Source organism: Cnephaeus nilssonii (assembly GCF_951640355.1).
Source record: "Cnephaeus nilssonii genome assembly, chromosome: 4".
Lineage (NCBI taxonomy): Eukaryota > Metazoa > Chordata > Mammalia > Chiroptera > Vespertilionidae > Cnephaeus > Cnephaeus nilssonii.
Window position 1 is genome coordinate 60,404,289 of NC_137075.1, and position 21,410 is coordinate 60,425,698.

The following is a 21,410-nucleotide window of genomic DNA, read 5'->3' on the forward strand; positions in this document are numbered from 1 at the left end:
ACTGAGCATCTGAAATGTGGATGGCATGACTGAGGACATGAATTTGTTTTCTTTCATTTTGTTTTATTTCATTAGTCACATCTGTATAGTGGCCATCATATCAGACTGCTCAGCTCTAGAGGGTTCATCCTCTAGGGACAGGCTTACCAGCTGAATCATATGACCCTCAGGGATGTTTGATTTTTAAACAATTAAATTAAAAGCAAGGTCAACAAATTGATTGGTTCTAAAGTAAAAATTCAGTTTATTCATCTGTTTACGACACAGTACACAAGAGGCAAAGTGTTTCACATCATAGATTTCACTTCCAACTCTTGGAATGTTCATTTCTTTGGCTAAAATGAGAGACTAGACGGGAAAGCCTGGCAATGCTTAGGCAACTGAGATAAGGTGAGGCAGAAGCAATGCTAACAGCATCCTCACAGGGACGGGCACAGGGATGGGCACTAGTCGCAAGCAGATTTCCTAGAAGTGTTAGCTGGAAGCATAGGAGCACCACTCCTGGACGCTCGGGCGGCTGCGGGCTCAGTCATCCCCGCCACACAGGTACAGCAGCGCTTTCTGGTAGTCACCCTTGGTGTCTTGCTGCAAATGGTCAAAGAGAAAAAGGAAATTCGGTATTAAAAAAAAGATCCAAACTTCGCCATAATATACAGGCAGAGCCAGTGCACACAGAGCTTCTCCCAAATTAACAGAGAAAACTCTGCAGGACCTGCCTAGATACAAAGGCCCGGAAGGCCACACCCAAACCATCATCACCACCATCCCCACCATCATCACCACCACCACCAACACCACCACCACCACCACCACCACCACACCACTATCATCACCACCACCACCACCACCACCAACACCACCACCACCACCACCACCACCACCACCACCACCACCACCACACCACTATCATCACCACCACCACCACCACCACCACCACACCACTATCATCACCACCACCACCACCACCACCACCACCACACCACTATCATCACCACCACCACCACCACCACCACCACCACCACCACCACCACACCACTATCATCACCACCACCACCACCACCACCATCATCATCAGAGGACCCTCAGGGAGTGTGGCCTCAGGGGGACTTTCAAGTCACATTATTACCATAAGGGTGGAGCGAATGCGAGGTTACTGGGGACTCATATGGTAAGTGACCGCTCTAACGGCCCTGAGGTCCTGCTAACACCACCATTTTCTCCCTGGTCCTCCCCCTTCCAGAGAAGGTGGCATCCTTGCCTGCCTCAAAGTGCTGTTTCCTAAACTTAAGGTCACACAGAAATAGGCTGGTGAGGTGAAGAAACAATGACTATGAGTCTAATTGGGGCCTAAACTTTACACAGATGCACTAATAAACCTGGGCACATCTAACCCACTTCTAAATTCATCCTTGTAATCACTGACATTTCTTTGGAAACATCAGGATCTTTTATAAAAAGGGATTGCAATGCCTGTCTGAACTACACACAGTGGGACCGCTGGGAAGGCCATTGCTGGTTACATATGAATTCTCCATCTCTCCAAAACAGAGACTAAACTGGCGGGTGAGATGGGCGTTCTGGGTCAATGCTCCCAGGCCAATCACAGAGGATTTTTCCAAGAAATGGAAATATAATAAATGTAAAATGTAATTGATCTAAATCTTGAGGCTGTCAGCAGCTCTTACAGGGTCATCATCAGGAACACCAATTATCATTGTGGAATAACTCATGTGGGAAATAGAAAACATTTGCCTGTTCTATAGGATTCCGGGACAAATCACACTTTCAAAATAAATCCCTGGTATTTGGTGACTATCTCTTTCCCAGTGAACTAGAAAACACAGACCCTCCCCCGGGCCCCGGGCCCCGGGACCCCCAATGGCAGTGCGGGTGACACGGCACCGTGGCTCACCTGGATGTAATAGTACAGGGACTTGCCGTACTTTCTCTTGAATTCAGACCTGATCTTCAACATGTCCACTTCACTGCGGGAGATCATGATTCTGATCAGGATCTTGTCACGTGTCCCCTTGCCCTGAAAGTCAAGGTGATGTTCCAAGTTACAATTCACTGAGAGCAATGTTAATCACAAACCAATCGAGCACGTTTTCTTGCTGGAACTGATCTGGATTCTTGATACTGCTCACTAAGAGATCACAAATGGAACAGTGTGACTAGTCCCTGAAGAGAAAATGAGCATGAAACTCAGCAGGGTGACATCAGCACAGACTCCCACGTGTGCATTCACTGAAAGTGGGCTGAGCACTAAGCACTGCAAGGCTCGGTTCCATGAGTGTGCAAGTTTGCACATGTAACAAATAGGTCCCAGCTCTCCAGAGCTCAGAGAGGCCACACTGTCACGTATCCATTGTGGCCCTGTGCCAGCGTGCATGGCATGAGCAGAAAGACCACTGAGTTTACTTGCAGAGCCTCAGACCATAGGTGCCAAGGTAAGGGGTCATATTTTACATGAGCCTGAGGACAGATGGGGAGAGGCAGTGTGGACAAGGGGGTGACCCAGGAGGAAGTGGGTGGGCCTGGAAGATATAAAGTCCCGGGCACATGTGAGGCATGGAAAATGGGATGGGATTGTGGGAAGAGAGGCTTCATTCAAGGGATAGTTGCTGGGCTGGCTTTGGAGTCTGTAGACCCAAGTTCCAACCTGGCTATGGAACCTCAAGCGAGCTGAAGCATTCTGAGCTCCAGCCTCCTCACCTATAAAGAAAATAATAACAACAAAACAATAAGCCTCAGGTTCTTTGGTAATTATTTAAGTTCAAGTAAGTTGCACAATGTCTACTACATCGTGGCTGCTCCACAGTCTCTCCCTCCCTTGCTGGTCTTCTCTCAGAGGTAAGAGGAGGGAATCACTGAGAAACCTGAGCAGGAGTCAGGCGCAACCTTCCCTGGCTTTCTCTCTCCCGGGCGCTTTGTTTTCTACCTGTACACAAGCATGTGCCCCAGTGGTTGGGAGAGTGAGAAGATGGCTTTGTGGCTTCCTCGCCTGTCGAATGCAGCCACAGCTGGCTGGTGCACCCTGCACCGAGACCACAGGGCTCCTTCCTCCATCACTAGGCAGGGGGGCTTCGTTTGGGGACATGAAAGAAGAGCCTAGTGTGGAAACCTAGACCTCTCAGCCGGCTGCCCTTACCTTCATGGAGTCGTACAGCCGGTCAGCAAAATACAGGGGCTTGTTCTGGATACACTGGACTGTGGGGAGAAGCAAAGGGGTCAGTTACTCCTCTGTCCACCAGTGGGGATGAGGCTCTGAGCTGGGCACACACCAGATAACCTAAATGGGCTGCAAAATGGGAGTGGCTGAGAGAACATCAGGGACCCTGTGCGGCACTCAGCTCCCTGAGGCTGTACACTGGGGACTCCGAGGCCACAGAAACCCAGGGACAATGAGAACGTCTCCAGCAGAGCCCTTTCTCTTGTTCCTTTTGCGTCAGCAGTTTACCGAGAGCAGACGTCCACCGGGGATGGGGGACCACACTTACTCACCCAGGTTGAGGAAAGCATTTTCCAGGTCTCCCTTGACCTCCTTCTTGATGCTCTCCAACATGTCATAAGGGCTGTAGCTCTTGTACCTGTCAAAGACTAAGGAAAAGCAACAAGTAGTTACTAAAACGGAGCCACCAGTCAAAGCTGTCAATGACCACCCACACGGATATACCACATTTGAAAAAAAAAAAAAAGGATAATCACAGCATCCTAAGGGCTAAGGGGTTGCCATGGTAACCAGAGCTGACATTGTACCAGTTGCCCTGGGACAGCTGTCCCGTGCACTTGGCCTGAATGGCACGGCCCGGGCCATGTTTGAATATCTCCATCTCCCCTGAGTGGAACCCATTCTATCTGGAAGCCACAAGAAGTAATACGCAGCACCCAGCAAAGTCCATTACTTTAGCGCATGTAGCAAAACAGAAGGATCCTCAGACAAGAAGGGGCAGCAAGCTAAAGCACCAAACCATGGGAACTACTTAGGGGAAACAAGGATCCACAATGGGAGAGAAGGGCAAATGGATCTGGTGAGGGAAACGGGGGGTGCAATGTGGAGAGTGGGCTTGGCTCTGGCAGATGCGAGCCCCAACACCGACACCGGGGGCTCCAGGAGCGCACAGCACCCACCTTTCTGGAGGTGGAACACGCTGCGCTCGGTCATGATGCTGATCCACTTGGGAACATCAGTTCCTTTCCTCTTCACTCCAGCGTCATAGAGGTCCTACGAGCACAACCCCCCAGGAAAGGTAACTACAGGACCCACAGCCAGGCCATAAAAACGTCATGTGAAAACACCAAAACCTACACATTCAAAACGCCAAATGAGAAAGGACGACTGCGCTACAGACGTGGGGGAAATGATGAAAGGGCGCATGTTTTCATCAAGAGCAGGCTCCCTTAGACACAGACAGATCGCCACGAGACTGGATTGCTCATGAGGCCAGCGCTGCACAAATCTCCTTCCTTGAACACCGGAAGGACTGGGAGCTTCTGTGCGCACAGAGAAGGACACGCACGCGTTCACTAGCACACCCAGCCCTCCTTCCTTGTTGGCACCATAACAGCAAGTAAGCTAGTGGCCAAATACTGAAGGTCCGGGGCCCACACCCGAGCTTCTTAAGAGACTCAGGAAATGACGGAGCTGAGAAAGGAGCCAGGCCAACCTTCTCTTCAGTTTCTGGAAAATTTAAAGGCTATAAATAAAGCTAACAATGGTGGGGAGGGTGGGGGAGAGGCGTATGCAAGGGTAGATACTCATTCCGTGACCATCCATTATCCGGAAGTTGCAAAACCCACCTTCTATTTATTACTTTATTTTAAAACCTTCTCCTCCACTTGCTAAAAGCACAGTGTAAAATATATTGAAACTTAAAAACTAAACTGAATCTAAATGAATCTTGTTCTGCAGCCCTTCTGAAAGTTTTGAGGTAGCTGCTGCCACCTGGGAGAGGCACACAGCTCAGATGATGTGAACCAGCTTCACAAGTCGCTCGCGGGGGAATATGCGACTAGAACCAGAAAGAGGTCTGCTGGGCTGGAGAAGCAGGCAGGGCCTCTGCCACCGGCCCCGGCTCCCCCGTCCGGCCCCGGCTGTGCCGCCCCCATCTCCTTCGGCTTTCTCGGTCATTTACTCGGTTGGCATTCACTGTAGCAAATGCACACCAGTGTGCACAGCTGGCCACACCCTGCAGAGACTGGCACCTCCACACACGCAAAGCCTAGACTAGCATGTGAGTCGGGTATGGATCCTGTCATTACCACCAGCGGTGTGAGGGAATGCCCGCTGATAACCAGTGCTCCCAGAAAGTGCCAACGAAGCCCACAGACTCTCTGACACTCCTCCCTTCCCATGCGGCGGCTACTTCCCTTCCCCTCCCTCGGACTGTGGACCGGACACGGTGACTCACTTCCAGTGAACAGAGCAAGACAGACGTGACCGTGTGACTCCCGAGATCAGATCACAGAGCACGTGGCTTCCTCCTTGCTTCTCCCATGACCACTCAATCAGGGAAAGCTGGCTGCCATGTTGTGAGGACACTCAAGCAGCCACGCAGAGTCCATGTGGAGAGATGCCAAGGCCTCTGCCAACAGTCCTGTGGGTGGCCCTCAGGTGCCAGCAGCCCTGGTCAACATTTTGTGTGACCCTGAGCCAGGCCACTCCCTAATTCCTGACCCACAGAAACCTAGAGGTAATAAATGGTTACGGTTTTAAGCCACTCTGTTTGGAGGTAATCTGTTACACAGCACAGATCATTACTATACAAACTCTCCAGAGGCTTCCTAGAAAGCAGAAACCCACAGCAACACCCTGGCACCTACCCGGGCATCTTGGTCAATCAGCTCGTAATCGATGACAGAGCCATCCTCTGCTCTTCTGCCCTACAGAGGAAAAGTTAACAACATCAAATATATTCCTTTGCCCATTTTAATGCTGTTTTTCTCTCCAAGTCATGTAAGCCATAATTTAATTCACTGAACAGATACCCATTTAAAATTTTCCTTCACTTTGAAGTCTAGACCAGACCAAGGATGGATAAAACAGTTGAGGAAGTAGAGTGGGGGTTGTGCCTCACACCATCACCCGCTTCATGGTGCCCAGTCCTGGGCTAAGCCCCTTACACAATATCCCCACTCGAAAAAGAAAAAGAAGCTAATGCTATTGAGTTTCTCCCCTCAGAGAGCGTACAGTCCCGATGGAGAATAAGCATGGCCCACGTGGGAAGGCACAGTAATCTATGGCTCTAAGACGTGAAATGTAAGTGAGGGAGAAGTCTGTCAGAGAGCAGAGCCAGCAAGGTCTGCGGACAGTGGGGACGGCGGAGGTGAACCTGGGAGGATGTCAGCCGGGCTAGTGAAGGGCAGGGGAGAAAGCCCTCGGCACGGCAGCAACAGCACGGGAGGCTGAGACCCCGCAGCTCAGGTGAGGGAGGCGATGGCTGGCTGGAGCAGGTGAGAGGAGGGAATCCCAGGAAGAACAAGTTAGGGAGAACCAGCGTACAGAGGACTTTTTTAAAAAGCAGAAAGCCAAGCCTGGATTGGATGCAGCTGACGTGGTTTTTGATCAGGGGAATAAAATGGTGGAAATGAATTGCAAAAGAGACCAGTGGATGGTGGCAGGCAGGGCGGGGGAAGGGAGCAGAGCCGGGGAGGGGAGGCGGCGCGGAGCTGCCCCCGCGGAGATGCCAGTGGGCAGGCGGCAGCACCCGATCGGTCACTTGTCATCAGGTTCCTGGAGAAAGGAATTTCTCTTCCCTCCCTGGCACGTAGGCTTTAAACTGCACACTGGTAAGAACTCAGATTCAGAAAGGAAGTGCCTTTCACCCTCATGAATGTGCTAACATCAGCAAACAAACTAAGGCCTCCTCCCCTCCCCAGGCAAAAGACTACACAGGCAAATCCTCACCAGAAGCGAGAGCAGGTGAAAGGAACAGGGTCACTTCCACTGGGTCCTAGGTGACCACAGAGAGGCAAAGCGACCTTCCTTGTCACCTGGCAAGAGCTGGCAGGTGAGTCCAGGCCAGGAGGTGAGAGCCGCCCACCCCCCCTCTGGCCCACAGTCCGCCTGGCCACGCCGTTTTGCTGGGTCAGAAACTCCATTACCCAAAATGACAGCTCTGCAGGGACAGGGCCAACCCACTGTTGGGAATGCAGCTGCCATTTCGATGCGGGCACAGAGGATTGAGTTAATTCACTCTCAAGTTTAAAATGAGGTATGGGACTTGCCTTGGGACGAAGCAAGGACAAAGAAATAAACCGGAAACCAACCTTCGCGAGGGCAACCATCAGCTTGCGGAAGTCGCCAGATGTGTCGGAAATAATGTCCTTCTCCAGATCAGTCTTGTACACTTGGAAAGCAACACATGTGGGTCATGCTTCCTGCCTGTGCAGCCAGCCAGCCACGCCACCCACCCTGCCCACAGAGCCTCTGAGAAGCAGAAATGCCTGGGGCAGCATGGCTCTACCTGCCCAAATGTAAGTGGATGTCCCAGAACGAACCGAACCCTCATCAAACCAGAGCCAGTGTTCTTTCTTATCAGTAACAGGGGCAGAACGAGCTGGATCATAGATCAGATCACGCTCAAGCTCACCTTTGATCAGTGACCCCTTCTGTAACTAAAATATTAGTTCCCACCCTACTTGACTAGGAATACTCATTCTGAGCATAAAAAAATTTGAAGGGCTACACACACACACACACACACACACACACACACACACACACAAATAGTGCTTTATTATCCACTCACCAAGAAAATGCACAATGGCAGAAACTAGTAAGATTTAAGTAGTACTTGTGAGTCATTTTCCATTATTCAAAAAAGCATCTATATTGAGACATACCCATGTAAGCTGCATCATTTATCCTGCTCACAGCCTCCTATACTGCTCGGTGCACACAGGTCCCCCTGCCTCTCACAACAATCTCTGGGTCCACAGGTGGGAACCCCTTGAGTGGAGGCTGGACGGCACCCAATAAATGAAAACCATGTATACCTTCCACTTCTCCCCATTTGACCTTTTCAATAGATTTGATTTCTCTCCTGTCTGTCCTTTTGTAGAAGTTCTAGTGGAAGGTAATAATCAAAACTCGGGCCATAAGCAGATGGAGGAGAGGGGCCTGGACCACGGCAAACCCCTGGACAAAGGGCAGGCATTTCTGCATCCGTAACCAGGCCTCCTATGCTGAACAGTGGCCCAGAGAGCTATGATGGGGGCGAGACACGCTGGGCTACTCACTTTCCTTGTAGACTCTGTTAATTTCCTGCAGCTCCTGGTTGGTCCTGGAGCAGATGATCTCAATGAGAGAGTCCTCATCAGTGCCCAGCCCCTGTGAACCAAGCAGGACAAACGTCAGCAGGCAAGTCCTCCTGGCCATTAGCTTTCTCTGATCTCAACCACGTAAACTGCAGACATGATCAGGTCTGTTCGCATGCTCCCTGCTGCATCCTACTGAGGGATCTGTACTATATTCCTCAGCACAAGCTAATGTTATTTTCTATTCTTTTAAAAAAAATGCTTCACCTGAATACAAGATGGTATGATATATTTGAGTTCAACTATGTTAAATCTATATTAAATATATTTTTATAGTGAATGGAGGGGAGACACCAAAATGTTAAAAGTGGTTGCCTTTTGGTGATGGGTTTATAAAATGGATAACTGTTTCTTATTCCCATTTTTCTTTCTTTTTCAATTTCTATAACCACCCATTATTTTAATAGATGGGAAAACAACTTTCTCTACTAAAAAATTCTGCTCAGTAATTTAAAAATAAAAGACTATAGAGATTTCATGTTATCATTTCCAGCCAACATGGTCAGATTGAAATTAAGTCTTTTTTTTTTTTTTTAGACCAGGGATAGGTATAGATAAGATTAAATTTCTAGCTTCACCTCTTTGAAATGTAAAATTGGGTTAATGTTAAAAATTTCATTCTTGTATTTCCATTTTTGCTTGATTACTATGCACTCTTCAGGCATTTTAGAGAAAGCAAAAGGAAATAATGAAGTGCCAAATAAACCTAGACATCAACACTTTATTAAGGAATAAGAATTTGCTGGGTGATGTATTCAAATTTAATATATACACTTTTGAGCGTGCCAGATAGCTTGAAAGGACGCAATGAAACATGTATTTCAAAGCTAGCTTCATGATCAAAGTCAAGATTTAATAATCAGGACTCTCTAATACTTGTCTTTCTGAATATGGAAATATCACTTTGAACTAAGTGGAATTACAACTGTTTAAAATGTAAATCAATTATAAGGTGTTACTACAATAAGAAACTTCCTGATCCACATGAAAAGTATGTCAACTATTAATTAAACTTATTAGAGTTTATATGCCCCTGAAAAGTGGTTTGTGTAATATAAACTAAGCCTCAGGTTAATGGTTAATTTTGAATTTTATTCTTAATCTAATCTGTGAGCCAATGCCTCTTCCTCCGGAGTTTTAATCACAATTCACAGAGGTTCCAGCAAAGTCAAAATTTCTTTTCCTCTTAGCCAAGGGTCTACAAAGCATTCCATGCAACTGCTATAGAATGACTACCAAGCACCTTCAAATATTGCAGAGGGCAGTTTTTCCATCTAAAAATAACTCATGCATTGGAAGAAATGCATGCAGACATGCAAAGCAGGTATGCAATGTAAGGTCTGTTTTCCTCCACCCCTGAGAGACCAGTGCTAACATCTGAAAATTCCAATAGTGGTTTTATCTCTATATTCAAAGGTGACCTTGGCAATTTCTAAAACTGGGCCCAGCTTTCCCCAGACTGTCCACAATTCCTATCACAGGGCAACTTCTACTGTAACACATGGCAGATGTTGCCACTGGTATCGCCAGAAGTCAAAACAGATTTTTTTCAAAAGCACAGCTCAGCTGATGTCACTTCGAGCTTTATGGATTTCAGCGGGGTACTCGGCTGTGATGGCTAATGGAAGAGCTGGCATCAGTCAAAGATTTAGAAGTCAAAGCACCTTTCATTGGGCCCAATCACACAGATTACCACGGTGACTGACAGCTCAAACAGGTCCGTCTCATGTCACTAATCCTGGTAATAGATACCAGTGAGATGGCATGAATCACAACTAATGAGTTCCTGATGAAAATAAGATACACAGATGTGCAGCGATAATGGTCAGAAGGCACCTAGGAGAGGCAGCTCATCGATGGCTCCAAAGGTCCTGGGCTTGGTTTTCAGGAGTGTTCTTTTTATCAAGCGGGATCATGACGTGTTGTTGACTTTTATCATTCTTAATCAGATCTCCCCTGCAATACAGCCGACTTAGGAAACTCAGGGCAAGGCTGCTCAGATAAACTAGAGAAGGAAGGAAGATCTCGCCACAAATCTTTCAGCAGCCTGGAGCGACCTATCGAGTTTGGGACCCTGGACATGCCTGGTATGGGAAGCTGCCTCCCTTGAGAGGGGTTCTCTGGGGAAAGGGATGACAACTGAACTGTGACATCAGCTCTGGTGACAGGCTCGGTCTCTTCATAGTTCAGGAACAGTGGCGCCATAGAAAACGCACTCGGACTTAGAATAAAAAAATCAGCTATAGCTTTCTCCCTAAGGCGGAGGCTTTCCCCAGGTCTGTCAGCAGAGGGCAGTATCTGATTACTCAAAGTGGTGCAGCCACACACTAGGAAAGGGTCGTTTTGTGCTTTGCTGGAACATGCATTTATGTGTATACATCTGTTACATTTGTATACTGCTTAATGTTTTAGGTCCACACAAAATTCAGGGGATTTCCAAACTTGAATTCTGACGCTCTAACTTAAACTAAAATTTCATGTTCAAAATAACTTCAAAAAGAAAAACAAGAGGAAATATGTGCTACAATACTTGAACAAGCCGCAGGTACCATTCACAATCTGAAATCACTCTTTATATGCACTGTGATGGTCTGATTTTGCCCGAATTTGAATTAAACAACAGGATTCACAAGGAGGTCAGGAAAAGAAACACCCAAGAACATGGGCAGAATATGCAAGCACCACTTAACAAAAGCTCTGAGTTTTACTTTTGCCTCAATATCACAACAAATCTTTTCTAAGGAGGAAGTGTAATCAAGGAAGTAGTTTTTCCAAATGGTATTTCAATTGCCCAGGTGCCAAGCAGTAGCAGCTGGTAACTGACTTCTCAGCATCATGAAATTTCTTTACAGGCTTTAAAAAAAAAGTAATTGAAATATTTTTGGTACAAATCTTAAGACTTATCACTTCAGTTCATTCAAAAAAAAAAGATGGTTCCAAATGAGAATTCAACAAAACCGAAAATCACCCACTTATACTCAGAAAGCTATAATTCACAAATATTAACGGCAGACTCGGCCGGCCCAGATTGCATCCCACACGTGCCTACCTTCATGGAGGCCTTCAGCTCGGAAGCATCGTACTGAGCAGGTGTTTTCAAGAGGCCCAGAATCACGGTCTCCAGGTGGCCGGACAAGGCTGACTTGAGTGCTGATGCAAGTTCCTTCAGGAAACAACAGGCAAGAACATGGAAAACTTGGTTGGTAACCAATATTCACGTTAAAACTTGAGGAAAACAAAAGAGGGATGTGTTTGGGAAGCAGGTTGTGATTCTGTGACTATTCAGGGTCTTGGATCAAACTATCCCTCAGCTGCAGGCTCTTCAACAGATGCAGGTGTCAGAAACCAAAGGATCAGACCTTGCTCTGACAAAACCCCTTCAAACCCAAGCTGATGGTGCCTTCTCGCCCGGGCATTACAAGGACACCAGCCCGGGCATTACAAGGACACCAGAGCAGGATGCAATTCCTCAGAAAGTGACACGTGGGAGGGCAGTTTCCAACACACCGGCACGTGGCCAGAGCCGGTGGAAGATGAGCACTTTCTGGGGTCAGGGCCTCTGCTAAGGAGGAGCTGGTGTGAGTGGAGAGCAAGGACGTTGTGACCTGCGGACACCATCCTGTGGAAGGCGTGTGCACAGCTGTGCCAAGGGTGGCTCCAGAAGGGACCGGGGCTGGAAGGGGCTCACGAAGCCTTCCTATGCAAAACACCTCACCCAAGACCGAGAAAATGGCGGCCCGTTCATGCCACATTGGGATGGGTTGGTAGTGACGATGGAGACTAAAGCCCCCCGATTACCTCTCTGACTTCCCCACGGCATGCTATTTCTCAAGGGTTCCACTGTCACATTAACACAGATTTTAAGTCATGAGTCGGTGGCACCCATGGATGCAGACAGATACCCCAAAATTCAGCGCTGCTCTTCATGATGCTTCTCCGGGATTCCATTTCCTACAAATCATGAGCACTGGGGGACAACGCACTCTGCTGTTTTAATTATTTTCTCCTCTTCCCTTTTCCCCTCCTCTTCTCTCCCTTCTTCCTGTCTCTCCTGCTTGCCAACAGCACACAGTGTCCAGCCCCTAGAGGTGCTTGTGGGCGCTAAGAGGTGATGAGAGAATCTTCTCACGTCATTCACAGAGGTTGAGAACTGAGATGGATCATCCTAGAAGTGATCCGGCCCAACCCTTCCAACACCGACGTTCTCCCGCTTCCCGCCGGCCTAGTTACACAGGGCACGTAGGAGGGGACTTTAAAAGCAACACCTCCCAATTATAGCACCAATTTTCCAACTTGGAACTTTGAGGTTAGGTAATTCCAAACTTAGCCCACCCCTGCCACTCCCCTCTCTCTACCTGTTCTCTGTTCAAACCTCAAATAGCACTTGTGTACCTACTGACGTCTTCCGCTTCTGTTATAAACACCTACGGGCTGAAGGTCAGCTTCCTCTGCTCCTAATGTCTAGCACAAGGCTCTGCAAGAACAGAAACTCCAGAAATGGCTGATAAATAAAACAGAATCTCTCCTTATACGGAGAAACCTGGCATCTGGATCTGCTTGCACGTGAAAGCAACACAAAACCAGCCCTCCCTCCCTCCCAGCTCCTGTTCACTCCTACCAGCTCTGCCCATGCTGCTCACGTTCATCACCTCGGCAGCCCCATAGCCCTAAAGTCAGCTGCACTACAGGGCTTTCTCCTTTCTTATGCAAACAACGCCTTCAAAACCACGAGGTTCTGCGTCCAGGGTTTCCTTCAGAAATGACAAGCAGTTCATGCATCTTTCTGTAAAGATGGGCATTCTTCTTAGCCCAGGGCTGAGGAGCACCGAGCAGCAGGACAGCGAGCTCTCCCCAGCGCACAGCAAAGCCGGGGCGGCCACTGAGCCCATCATGGCTCTGGCAAGCTCTTCCCTCCAACAGGGCACGGAGAGGGAATTGTCCTCCATCTACCTAATTTAAAATCAAGATCCAGGCTTCTATATTTCCGTGCACCCCTATGTGTGTGCCAAGACCCCACCCTGTGGGTGACAGCTGAGGAGCAATTGTAGGCACACTGTCCAAAGAGGTGGGCCTTCTATGCCAACCGAAACTCAGTTCCAGCTCGCAGAGCCCATTGGGAAACTGGAGAAATGATACGCTCCCCTCGTGCCTCACTGCAAAAGATCACTATACGTCTACTGGAAGAAGAATTTTAAAGCACATGAGATGAAAGAAGCCAGATACCCTCCTATGTATGTCTTTTCTGACTGGTTCAGGAGGTGATGGGGGGCGGGGGGGAGGAAGGGGAAAGCGGTAACAGGGCTTGACCTGCAACTCCCGGAACCCTGGTGGTCATGTCAACCCCGAGGGCAGACATGTCTCCCAGAATGCACCCAGCTCAGCTCCACTTGGCCACGAGTGAAAGCCATAAGTCAAACGGGAGCCGCAGGAAGCCACGCTTACTGCACCATCCCAGAATAAATCAAAAGCTTTTAATAGCAAGAAGTTAAAAATAAAGCAGCCCATCCTTAAAAATAAAATTTCCTAACACTGTGACAAAATAAAGGATGAATAAGCCCGGGTTGTGCTTTAATCACTAGTGGACAAGCAGGAGAAAAAGCACACAAAGACCCTTTCCAGAGTGGGAACATGGCATGCTGAAGATAGCCTGGGAGACCAAATGAACCACTAAGCCCGTTCACTGCAAAGCTCTTAGAATTCAAGTGTTGTTGTTTTGAAAAAACAAGAGGAACGGCTCAGGATCAATACTTGGTGGGGGCTAGTGTCCAAAGATACATTAAAAACATCTTATCAAGAGCCCACAGAAGTCATAAAGATGAAACGAGTTGCTGCTATATGTGGAGAACGACATGCCGGGCACGACATAGGCATTCAATAAGTGGCACCTGTTTCGGTTACTCCCTGTTTCTTTCTAACTTTCTATTCCCAGAGCGGCTCCCTCCACACACCCTGGGTTGGAGGAGGGCATGGTCTTTGTGTAAAGGCTCCAAGCACTCCAGGGCCACGTGTATGCAAGTTGTGACTCTTACAAGGATGTGAGAGGGAAACCTTGGATCCCCAAGGGTTCCAGAAGGCTCTTGCTGGTACAACCCAGAATTCAAGAAGAGAAAAAGCAATGGCTGCAAAAATAAAATTAAAAAGAAATTCAGGACGCAAAACTCTGGGGGGTGAGGGCATGTGTGGGTGTGGGGTGGGGGGGGGGTAATGGTAAGATATGTACACATATAATACCTCAATATAAAAAAAAATAAAAAATAAAAAAATAAAAATAAAAATTAAAAAAAAAAAGAAATTCAATAAGGAATGCCCTCCACCCCCCAACCTGTCCGTACCTTTTTGGTCCTTCTCTGGTAGGCGAAGGCAATATCCTGTCTCTGCTCATTGCTGCGGTTGGTCAAAATGTTGACGATGGTGACCTCATCCACCCCTGTGGATATACAAGTTGTGAAGAGTTAACCACATACGCTAGTCCTCTGGGCTTATATAGAAGCTTTTAAACAGAGTTTTTAAAATAAAAACTTATATCCTCTTTTCCAAACAAAAATGCCAGGACATCAAAATTTGTTCTCTCTCTTTTTGCCAGCACCCTCCACCCAATATGTATACCCCCTTTTCTTTTTTTCCTGACAACTTCAAATCTCGAGCCTAAATGGACCTTTTAAATATTTTTATTTTTTTTTAAACTATTTGATTCATAAATAGGTTTCTGGAATCAACAGCAGGAAGTGTATTTGTGGGGTTTTGGCAGTCGGATGGAACACAAAGAGGTAGGAGGATTTTAAATGAAGGTCCCCAAATTGCCATTTAACTGAGGATTTAATAGACAGTAACTGGGAACCGAATTAATAGAGACAATTATTTATATTTATTGCGGGAATATGACTATATAAGCAGCTAGGTATAATTTCTATAATTATAGGAACTGTCATGACAAATGAGTCATATTTAATATGGCAGTTGTATTTTAATTGCATAATTGATTAATACAATCATACTTATTGAAGACTAAATTGTTTTGTAAGGAAAATAAATGTTCCACTGCTTTTCATCTTCAATAGGCAATTTTAATAATCAATTTTATAACTTTATTAAAAAGAGTAAGTGTTTTAATCTAAATTAAATCTAAATTGGGAGTTCTGAAGTGCCACCGAAATATTTTAGCGCCTATTTTAATTGGAACATGTGTATTTACACAGATAAGCAATGCCTTCTGGTGTCTGAAAGTTTCCCATTTTATGTCAGAAATACTCCTAACAGGCCATTTACCTTCAGAAAGCACAATTTTAAGAATTCAGAGAGTGAAAGGTCTCTCTCTCGACTGAATATGAACTTTGTTTAATGGAGTCTTTGCCATAACTGGACAGGTACTTCTTGGGTGAGAGAGCAGAGCGGCTATGCCCACAAGGTCACAGGCCAACTGCAAGCAGCCTGGCCCAGAGGTAGCCAGGAGTCCCAAAGTCACAGGAAGGTCAGAACTGGGGTGCTCTGAGGCAGTCAATGAGCAGACTGACAGAGGTCTCCTCAACTCTCAAGCATGTCAGAAAGGTCAAAAAGCAGAGAGTTAGAATTTCTGGGTATAAAAATAAAAGTGAGCTCATACCAATAAGTGAGTCAGTTATGTTAACTGCAGCATCTATTACTTTAGCTCTGGTTTTTGGAGTAGCCAGTGTCAACGTAGAAACCCAACTGCTGTATGGGAGATTCAGTTTCAAAGATGCTTACTAGTATTTCAGCATTGTGTATAATATCAAAAAATAAAAGGAGGAAAAACCTATGTCCATTAAGAGACTGATTAAATAATTTTTTTTTTGTTCATATGGTGGGATACTACACAGTCAATTAAAATGATGCCATAAAATATTAATTGAGCCCTAGCTGGTTTGGCTCAGTGGATAGAGCGCCGGCCTGCAGACTAAAGGGTCCCAGGTTCAATTCCAGCCAAGAGCACATGTGAGAGTTGCGGGCTCAATCCCCCGTGTGGGGCGTGCAAGAGGCAGCCAATCAATTATTCTCTCTCATCATTGATGTTTCTATCTCTCTATCCCTCTCCCTTCCTCTCTGAAATCAATAAAAACATTTAAAATATAAATAAATAAAATATTAATTGACATGGGAAAATTCTCACAATGTATTGTGAAGTATAAAATGAAAAAACAGGTTGCAAAACAGTATACCCAGTATAACCCAATTTTAGTAAGATGCATAATGCATGTGTAAGAAAATATTTAAAAGCCTTTATACCAAAATGTTAATAGTGTCATGTGAGTGATGGAATTATGGATGATTTAAAGTTCTCTTTCTTTTCATTATATATGTACTTCAAAGTTCACCATAATGACCATAAAAGGTTTTTTTAATATACTGTGAGTGGCATGCATTCATTGTTCTAACACCAACTAGTGATTTCCCTTCAACAGATTCCTGGCATGGTTCAAATACATTAATTAATAAAGCACGATGTGCAAAATAATCAGGAGCCCGATCTATATAATTCTCTCTGGTTTCTAAAACATCCTAACAACTGTCTTATGTAATCACCCAGTGGGGAGAGCTATTTCTCTTCCTAGTCAATAGATGAGGACAGGGAACTCAGAGATTGAGGCCCTGCCGTGCAAATGTCACCTGTGTGAACATCTGCCCTCCGAGGGTCTCGGTTTCCACACCTGCACAGGTAAGGAGCTTGAACCATGACCTCCAGTTCTGCTTCCACGAAACACTAACAGACAGAATCGAGCTTTCACATATTTAGATTCAGTCAGAGATGGGCAGGATAGAGTTAATCAGAGACTCCTTGAAGTCGGGGGCTACTTTAGCTGTGGGTCTGGGCATGGGCACCTGCATGCATGCCTAACCGCACACGTGTGCTCCCTGGCCAGCGGGCTCTCTCTGTCTCTGTTCTGTGGTTCTAACTCTAAATCAGGAACACCACTTGTTATGTACATGTTTTTTTGCTTTATACTTAACTTTCTTAACCAAGTCTGAAGATGCAGGAGAACAACAGCAAAATAGTTATAATCCTCTAACCTCAATTCTAATAGTTTCTGAAATCAATTTTGGGGCTGCTGACCTGAACACATATCAAGAACACAGATCTATAAAAAAGATCCTCCCTTGGGAACAAATTCAGTTACGTTTGTGTCAGAATGTGGCCCCGGGCCCACCTGAATTAGGATCACACGGAGCACTTATTAAAAACACAGTCCCCTGGCCCCCACCTGAGATCTATTGATTAAAGGCTCTCTGGGACTTTGGACCCAGGAAGCAGCATTTCAGCCACCTCCCTGGGGATTATTTAAGAATCACATGGGAGATGGCTGAGCAACGGGCGAGGACTGGAAGCTCTTTAGAAATCTGCCCACGTCCAAGACGCTCAAGTACGCTTCTACCAACTGCTTCTGTCAGGTGCGGGGTCGCCTACAACTTTAGGGAGAGAAATGTTTACCTCTGTCCCAACAACCCAGGGAAGAAATCACACCTGAAAAGAGCCTACCACACAGACTGCAGTGCAGTCATGCTCTTCAGTCAACCCGATTTTTGCTTTTCAGTTCACAGCACCGGCTCAGTGAGTTGGAATTCAATCCAATTACTGGAAATCCCCATGAAGAGCCTGGGTAGTTAACCTGAATCTCACCTAGGAGGCAGCCGCTGCTGCGGTCGGAGGAAATCTAAATGCATTTTTACCTAAATTATTTACCAAGCACACAGCCTGCTGCGACGCAGCACCCGACCAGCTGGGACGCCTTGCCAGGGAACACTCTGACGCTTGACAAAAATGCTAACGCAGAGGAATTAAACAGAGATATTTCTTCAGGTGGAAGCCCACTCCCCCTTCTGAGCACCTCACCTACGCCAGCCATTTCTGCCATACCACTGTCTGCAAGTTTCAAATTGAGCTGGAAAGATGAAAGAACCATGGAGCCCAGGATCAACTGCCTACTCCAAGCCACTCCAGGCACGCACCAGGATGCGCATGTCTGCTTGTGGACCTTAAGCATCTTATCTCCAGAGCACTGCTGCTCCTCCTGACCCTCCAGCATGATTGGTGAGACCGCTTATTCCCGTGGGAAACAGTCCAGGACAAGTGGAAGCTGCAAGGGTCATCCGGTTACTCACCATTCCTGCCCAGGATACAGCTGAAGGATGAGGACTGAACACCCGGCTCCCTACGTCAGCACAATCATCGTCAACAATGGACAGAGTGCAGTCCGCTGGGAAAGCTTGAACAAACGTAGCCCAGGCGCAGATGCCCGGGGGACGAGGCTCGGCCTCTCTGCATTTGTACTTTTTATTTAGACGGCTCACGTTCCGGTGTGTAGGGACGTGTTTGCTGGGTGGAAGGGCCCAGGATCTAAACAAAACTGTGTGGCTCGGGCAAAAACATAAGGAATAAAACAACAAACCCAGGTAACGTTTCTTCCCTATCCCACTGTACTTGTGTTTGATGCGGAAGGTCACCAAGTACTCCGAGCAAAGGCTCACACTGGCCAACAGTGAGCTGGGCAGGGGAATCCTACAGAACGTGGGTGAGAACACAGACATCCTGGGGTCCAGGCAGCTTTTTAGAAATTTATTTTCAAAACTAATCGAGGTTAAGAGTTTCAAGATTGGCGAGGACCTAAGACAAACTTGGGAAATAGGCCCATGAAGTAAGCATTTATCCCTGGAATGAGAATGGTCGGCTGTCTTCATCGGTTAACTACAAACTGTTTCCAGCCCTCTGAGCTGGGCATCGGAAAGGCCAGTCACTGTCCCAAGGGCCAGCCAACCTCCACCACGTGAGGCCACAGGGAGGCGCCGCGGATGGCGGGGCTCAAGCAGAGGAGTCGGGGACGGTGGGTTCCTTAAACCACGGCTGTATTTTTAAAACGTAACGAACACTTGCAGTCTAAAATAATGGTTGAATCCCAAACCACAAAATCAGCCTCCTGGAGTTTCCTCCTCCTCTCTGCGGGTGGAAGCCCAAGTCAGCTCCGCATCTGGCACCCGTGGAAAATGTCTTTATTGTCCATGGGCAAGGAACCAAGAGGCCGTTCTGAACAGGATGCTGACTCACATCTGCCAAGACACACTGGCTGCACAAAGAAAATGGATCCCATTTGTTTGATGAAGGACTCGGAGGCTCTCAGGGGAGGCTGGCTGATTAGCAACTAAGGGAGAACTGCCCAGATCCTCTCCTTATCGAGATCCTGGCGAAAACGTGGCTTAGATTACTGGGCATATCAGTATCAAACCTCAGAAGAAATCATCTTTACAACAAGGTCGCAGGCAGGCCACAGAGAGAGGAGAGGGCCACATCTACATAGGTGTGGACATATTTTATTTATTATCACATCAAACCATTCACTGAGTACCTACAGTGTGCCAGGCATTTTGCTAGGTGCTTTACATCCTGTCATGTGATTTCACCACATCCAGGCGAGGTGGGGGATAATGTCAATCCCATTTTACCCAGGGGGAAAGCAATGCTCAGAGAAGGCAGGGGCTCCCCAAGGTCACACAGCAGAGCTGGGATTCAAAGCTGGGTTAAAGACCCAGGGTCACTGAATTGGACTATCTTGCCTCCTGCTACAGAAAATTATCCAAACTTGGAAGTAAGGCAAGAGGAAGACAGCAAGTCCTCCCAGTGTGGCCAAGAGGCGCATTCAAGACTGCGCAGGTGCGTGCTCCCACTCACTTGCTACTACTTAACCACTGACTAGTAACCTGATAACTGGAGATCTGGGTCCACTAGAAAGGGCAGCCCCAGGGGTCCTGGCTTCAGAGCCCTGCAGGACAGGAATGGCCTTGTATCCAGCCCAGCAATCTTCCTCCAACATTTACCCAATGCCTATAAACACCCAGACTCTCAAGTTCCCTTTGAACCAGCCTTATCTGAGTTAAATAAATATTTGACATGATCATTATCCTATATTTATGAATCCTGTTTGTACCTTTTTAAAAAAATTTTTTCATTGATTTTAGAGAAAGAGGAAAGGAGAGGGAGAAACATGGATTGGCTGCCTCCTGCATACCTCCTACTAGGGAACTGAGCCCCCAACCTGGACATGTGCCCTAACTGGAATCGAACCGGTGACCTCCTGGTGCACAGGAAGATGCCCAACTAACTGAGTTACCTGGCCAAGGCATGTTTGTTCCTTTTAAAAATTATACTTCTTCATACCACAACACTCTCCAGCCCCCCACTGTTCCTAAAAAGGATTTGGGATAGTAATGTGTCTATTTATCCACAGAACTGAACTTATTTAGAACATAAAAATGAGCACAGTGACTTGCCCCACTAAGTGACAATGCATGGCCACCGAAGAGACCATCCAGCTGGGTTTTATTTTTTTTGTTTTGTTTTTTTTTCAACAGAAAGAGCTAGAAGACTTTCTTCTGAAGACAGTCATTAATAATTCAGTGGGAAAGGGGCAACAAATCTCTCTCTCTCTCTCTCTCTCTCTCTCTCTCTCACACACACACACACACACACACACACACACACACACACACTGTTGCTCACAAGTATCCTCCTGACCATCAGCCAGCTATCTGGCCAGAATTCCTGCTCTCAGAGTCACCTCTCAGGATCACTCAGCAGAAGTGAGCATTCTCTCTCCAGAGAGGCTCACCAGGAGCCAGACATCCAGGTGGGCGACAGATGAAAAGGGGTGGCATCTGAGTAAATGGAGACAACAGATGTAGTGCTCTGGTAGCGAGGTGGGACTCAGAACTTAGGGTCTCAGAATTCCCTATGCCTCAGTTTCTCACTCTGTAATACAGAGATCATGAGAAATTTTAATCTACGGGGATGCAGCGAGGACCCGCTGGGAGCGTGTCTCCTGCCTTCTCCACTCAGCTTCTTGGCTGCAGGCCTGGCTCCTGCCTGTACTCAGTTTTTGGTCTATGAAAAACTAGGGCATAGAGTCCAGTTTCATGATAACTCTGGCAGTTGCCTGGGAGATGGGACAGAAAACAAACACTGCACAGGGTGGGAGGAGACCGGGATGCTCGGCCCCTCTCCCAAGTCTGCCACAGCCAGGGGACCTGGCTCCCACTCAGGGAAAGCGTCATTTAGCTAAGTACCCAAGAAGGCGTAGGCCAGACATCAG

At 47.1% G+C, this 21,410-nt stretch overlaps 1 protein-coding gene across 1 annotated transcript in view; it reads right to left on the reverse strand.

Moving 5' to 3' along the window:
* Nucleotides 1–220: 220 nt before the first annotated feature.
* The window catches only part of ANXA2 (annexin A2), a 42,821-nt gene continuing 21,631 nt past the window's right edge, over nt 221–21,410 (reverse strand). The window contains exons 4-13 of the mRNA XM_079768658.1: nt 14,652–14,746; nt 11,369–11,482; nt 8,242–8,332; nt 7,270–7,349; nt 5,824–5,883; nt 4,132–4,225; nt 3,505–3,600; nt 3,152–3,210; nt 1,913–2,035; nt 221–585 (exon numbers count right to left, since the gene is read on the reverse strand). Of these exons, the coding sequence (XP_079624784.1) occupies nt 526–585; nt 1,913–2,035; nt 3,152–3,210; nt 3,505–3,600; nt 4,132–4,225; nt 5,824–5,883; nt 7,270–7,349; nt 8,242–8,332; nt 11,369–11,482; nt 14,652–14,746 (872 nt within the window). The 3' untranslated portion in view covers nt 221–525. The remainder of the gene's footprint in view (nt 586–1,912; nt 2,036–3,151; nt 3,211–3,504; nt 3,601–4,131; nt 4,226–5,823; nt 5,884–7,269; nt 7,350–8,241; nt 8,333–11,368; nt 11,483–14,651; nt 14,747–21,410) is intronic.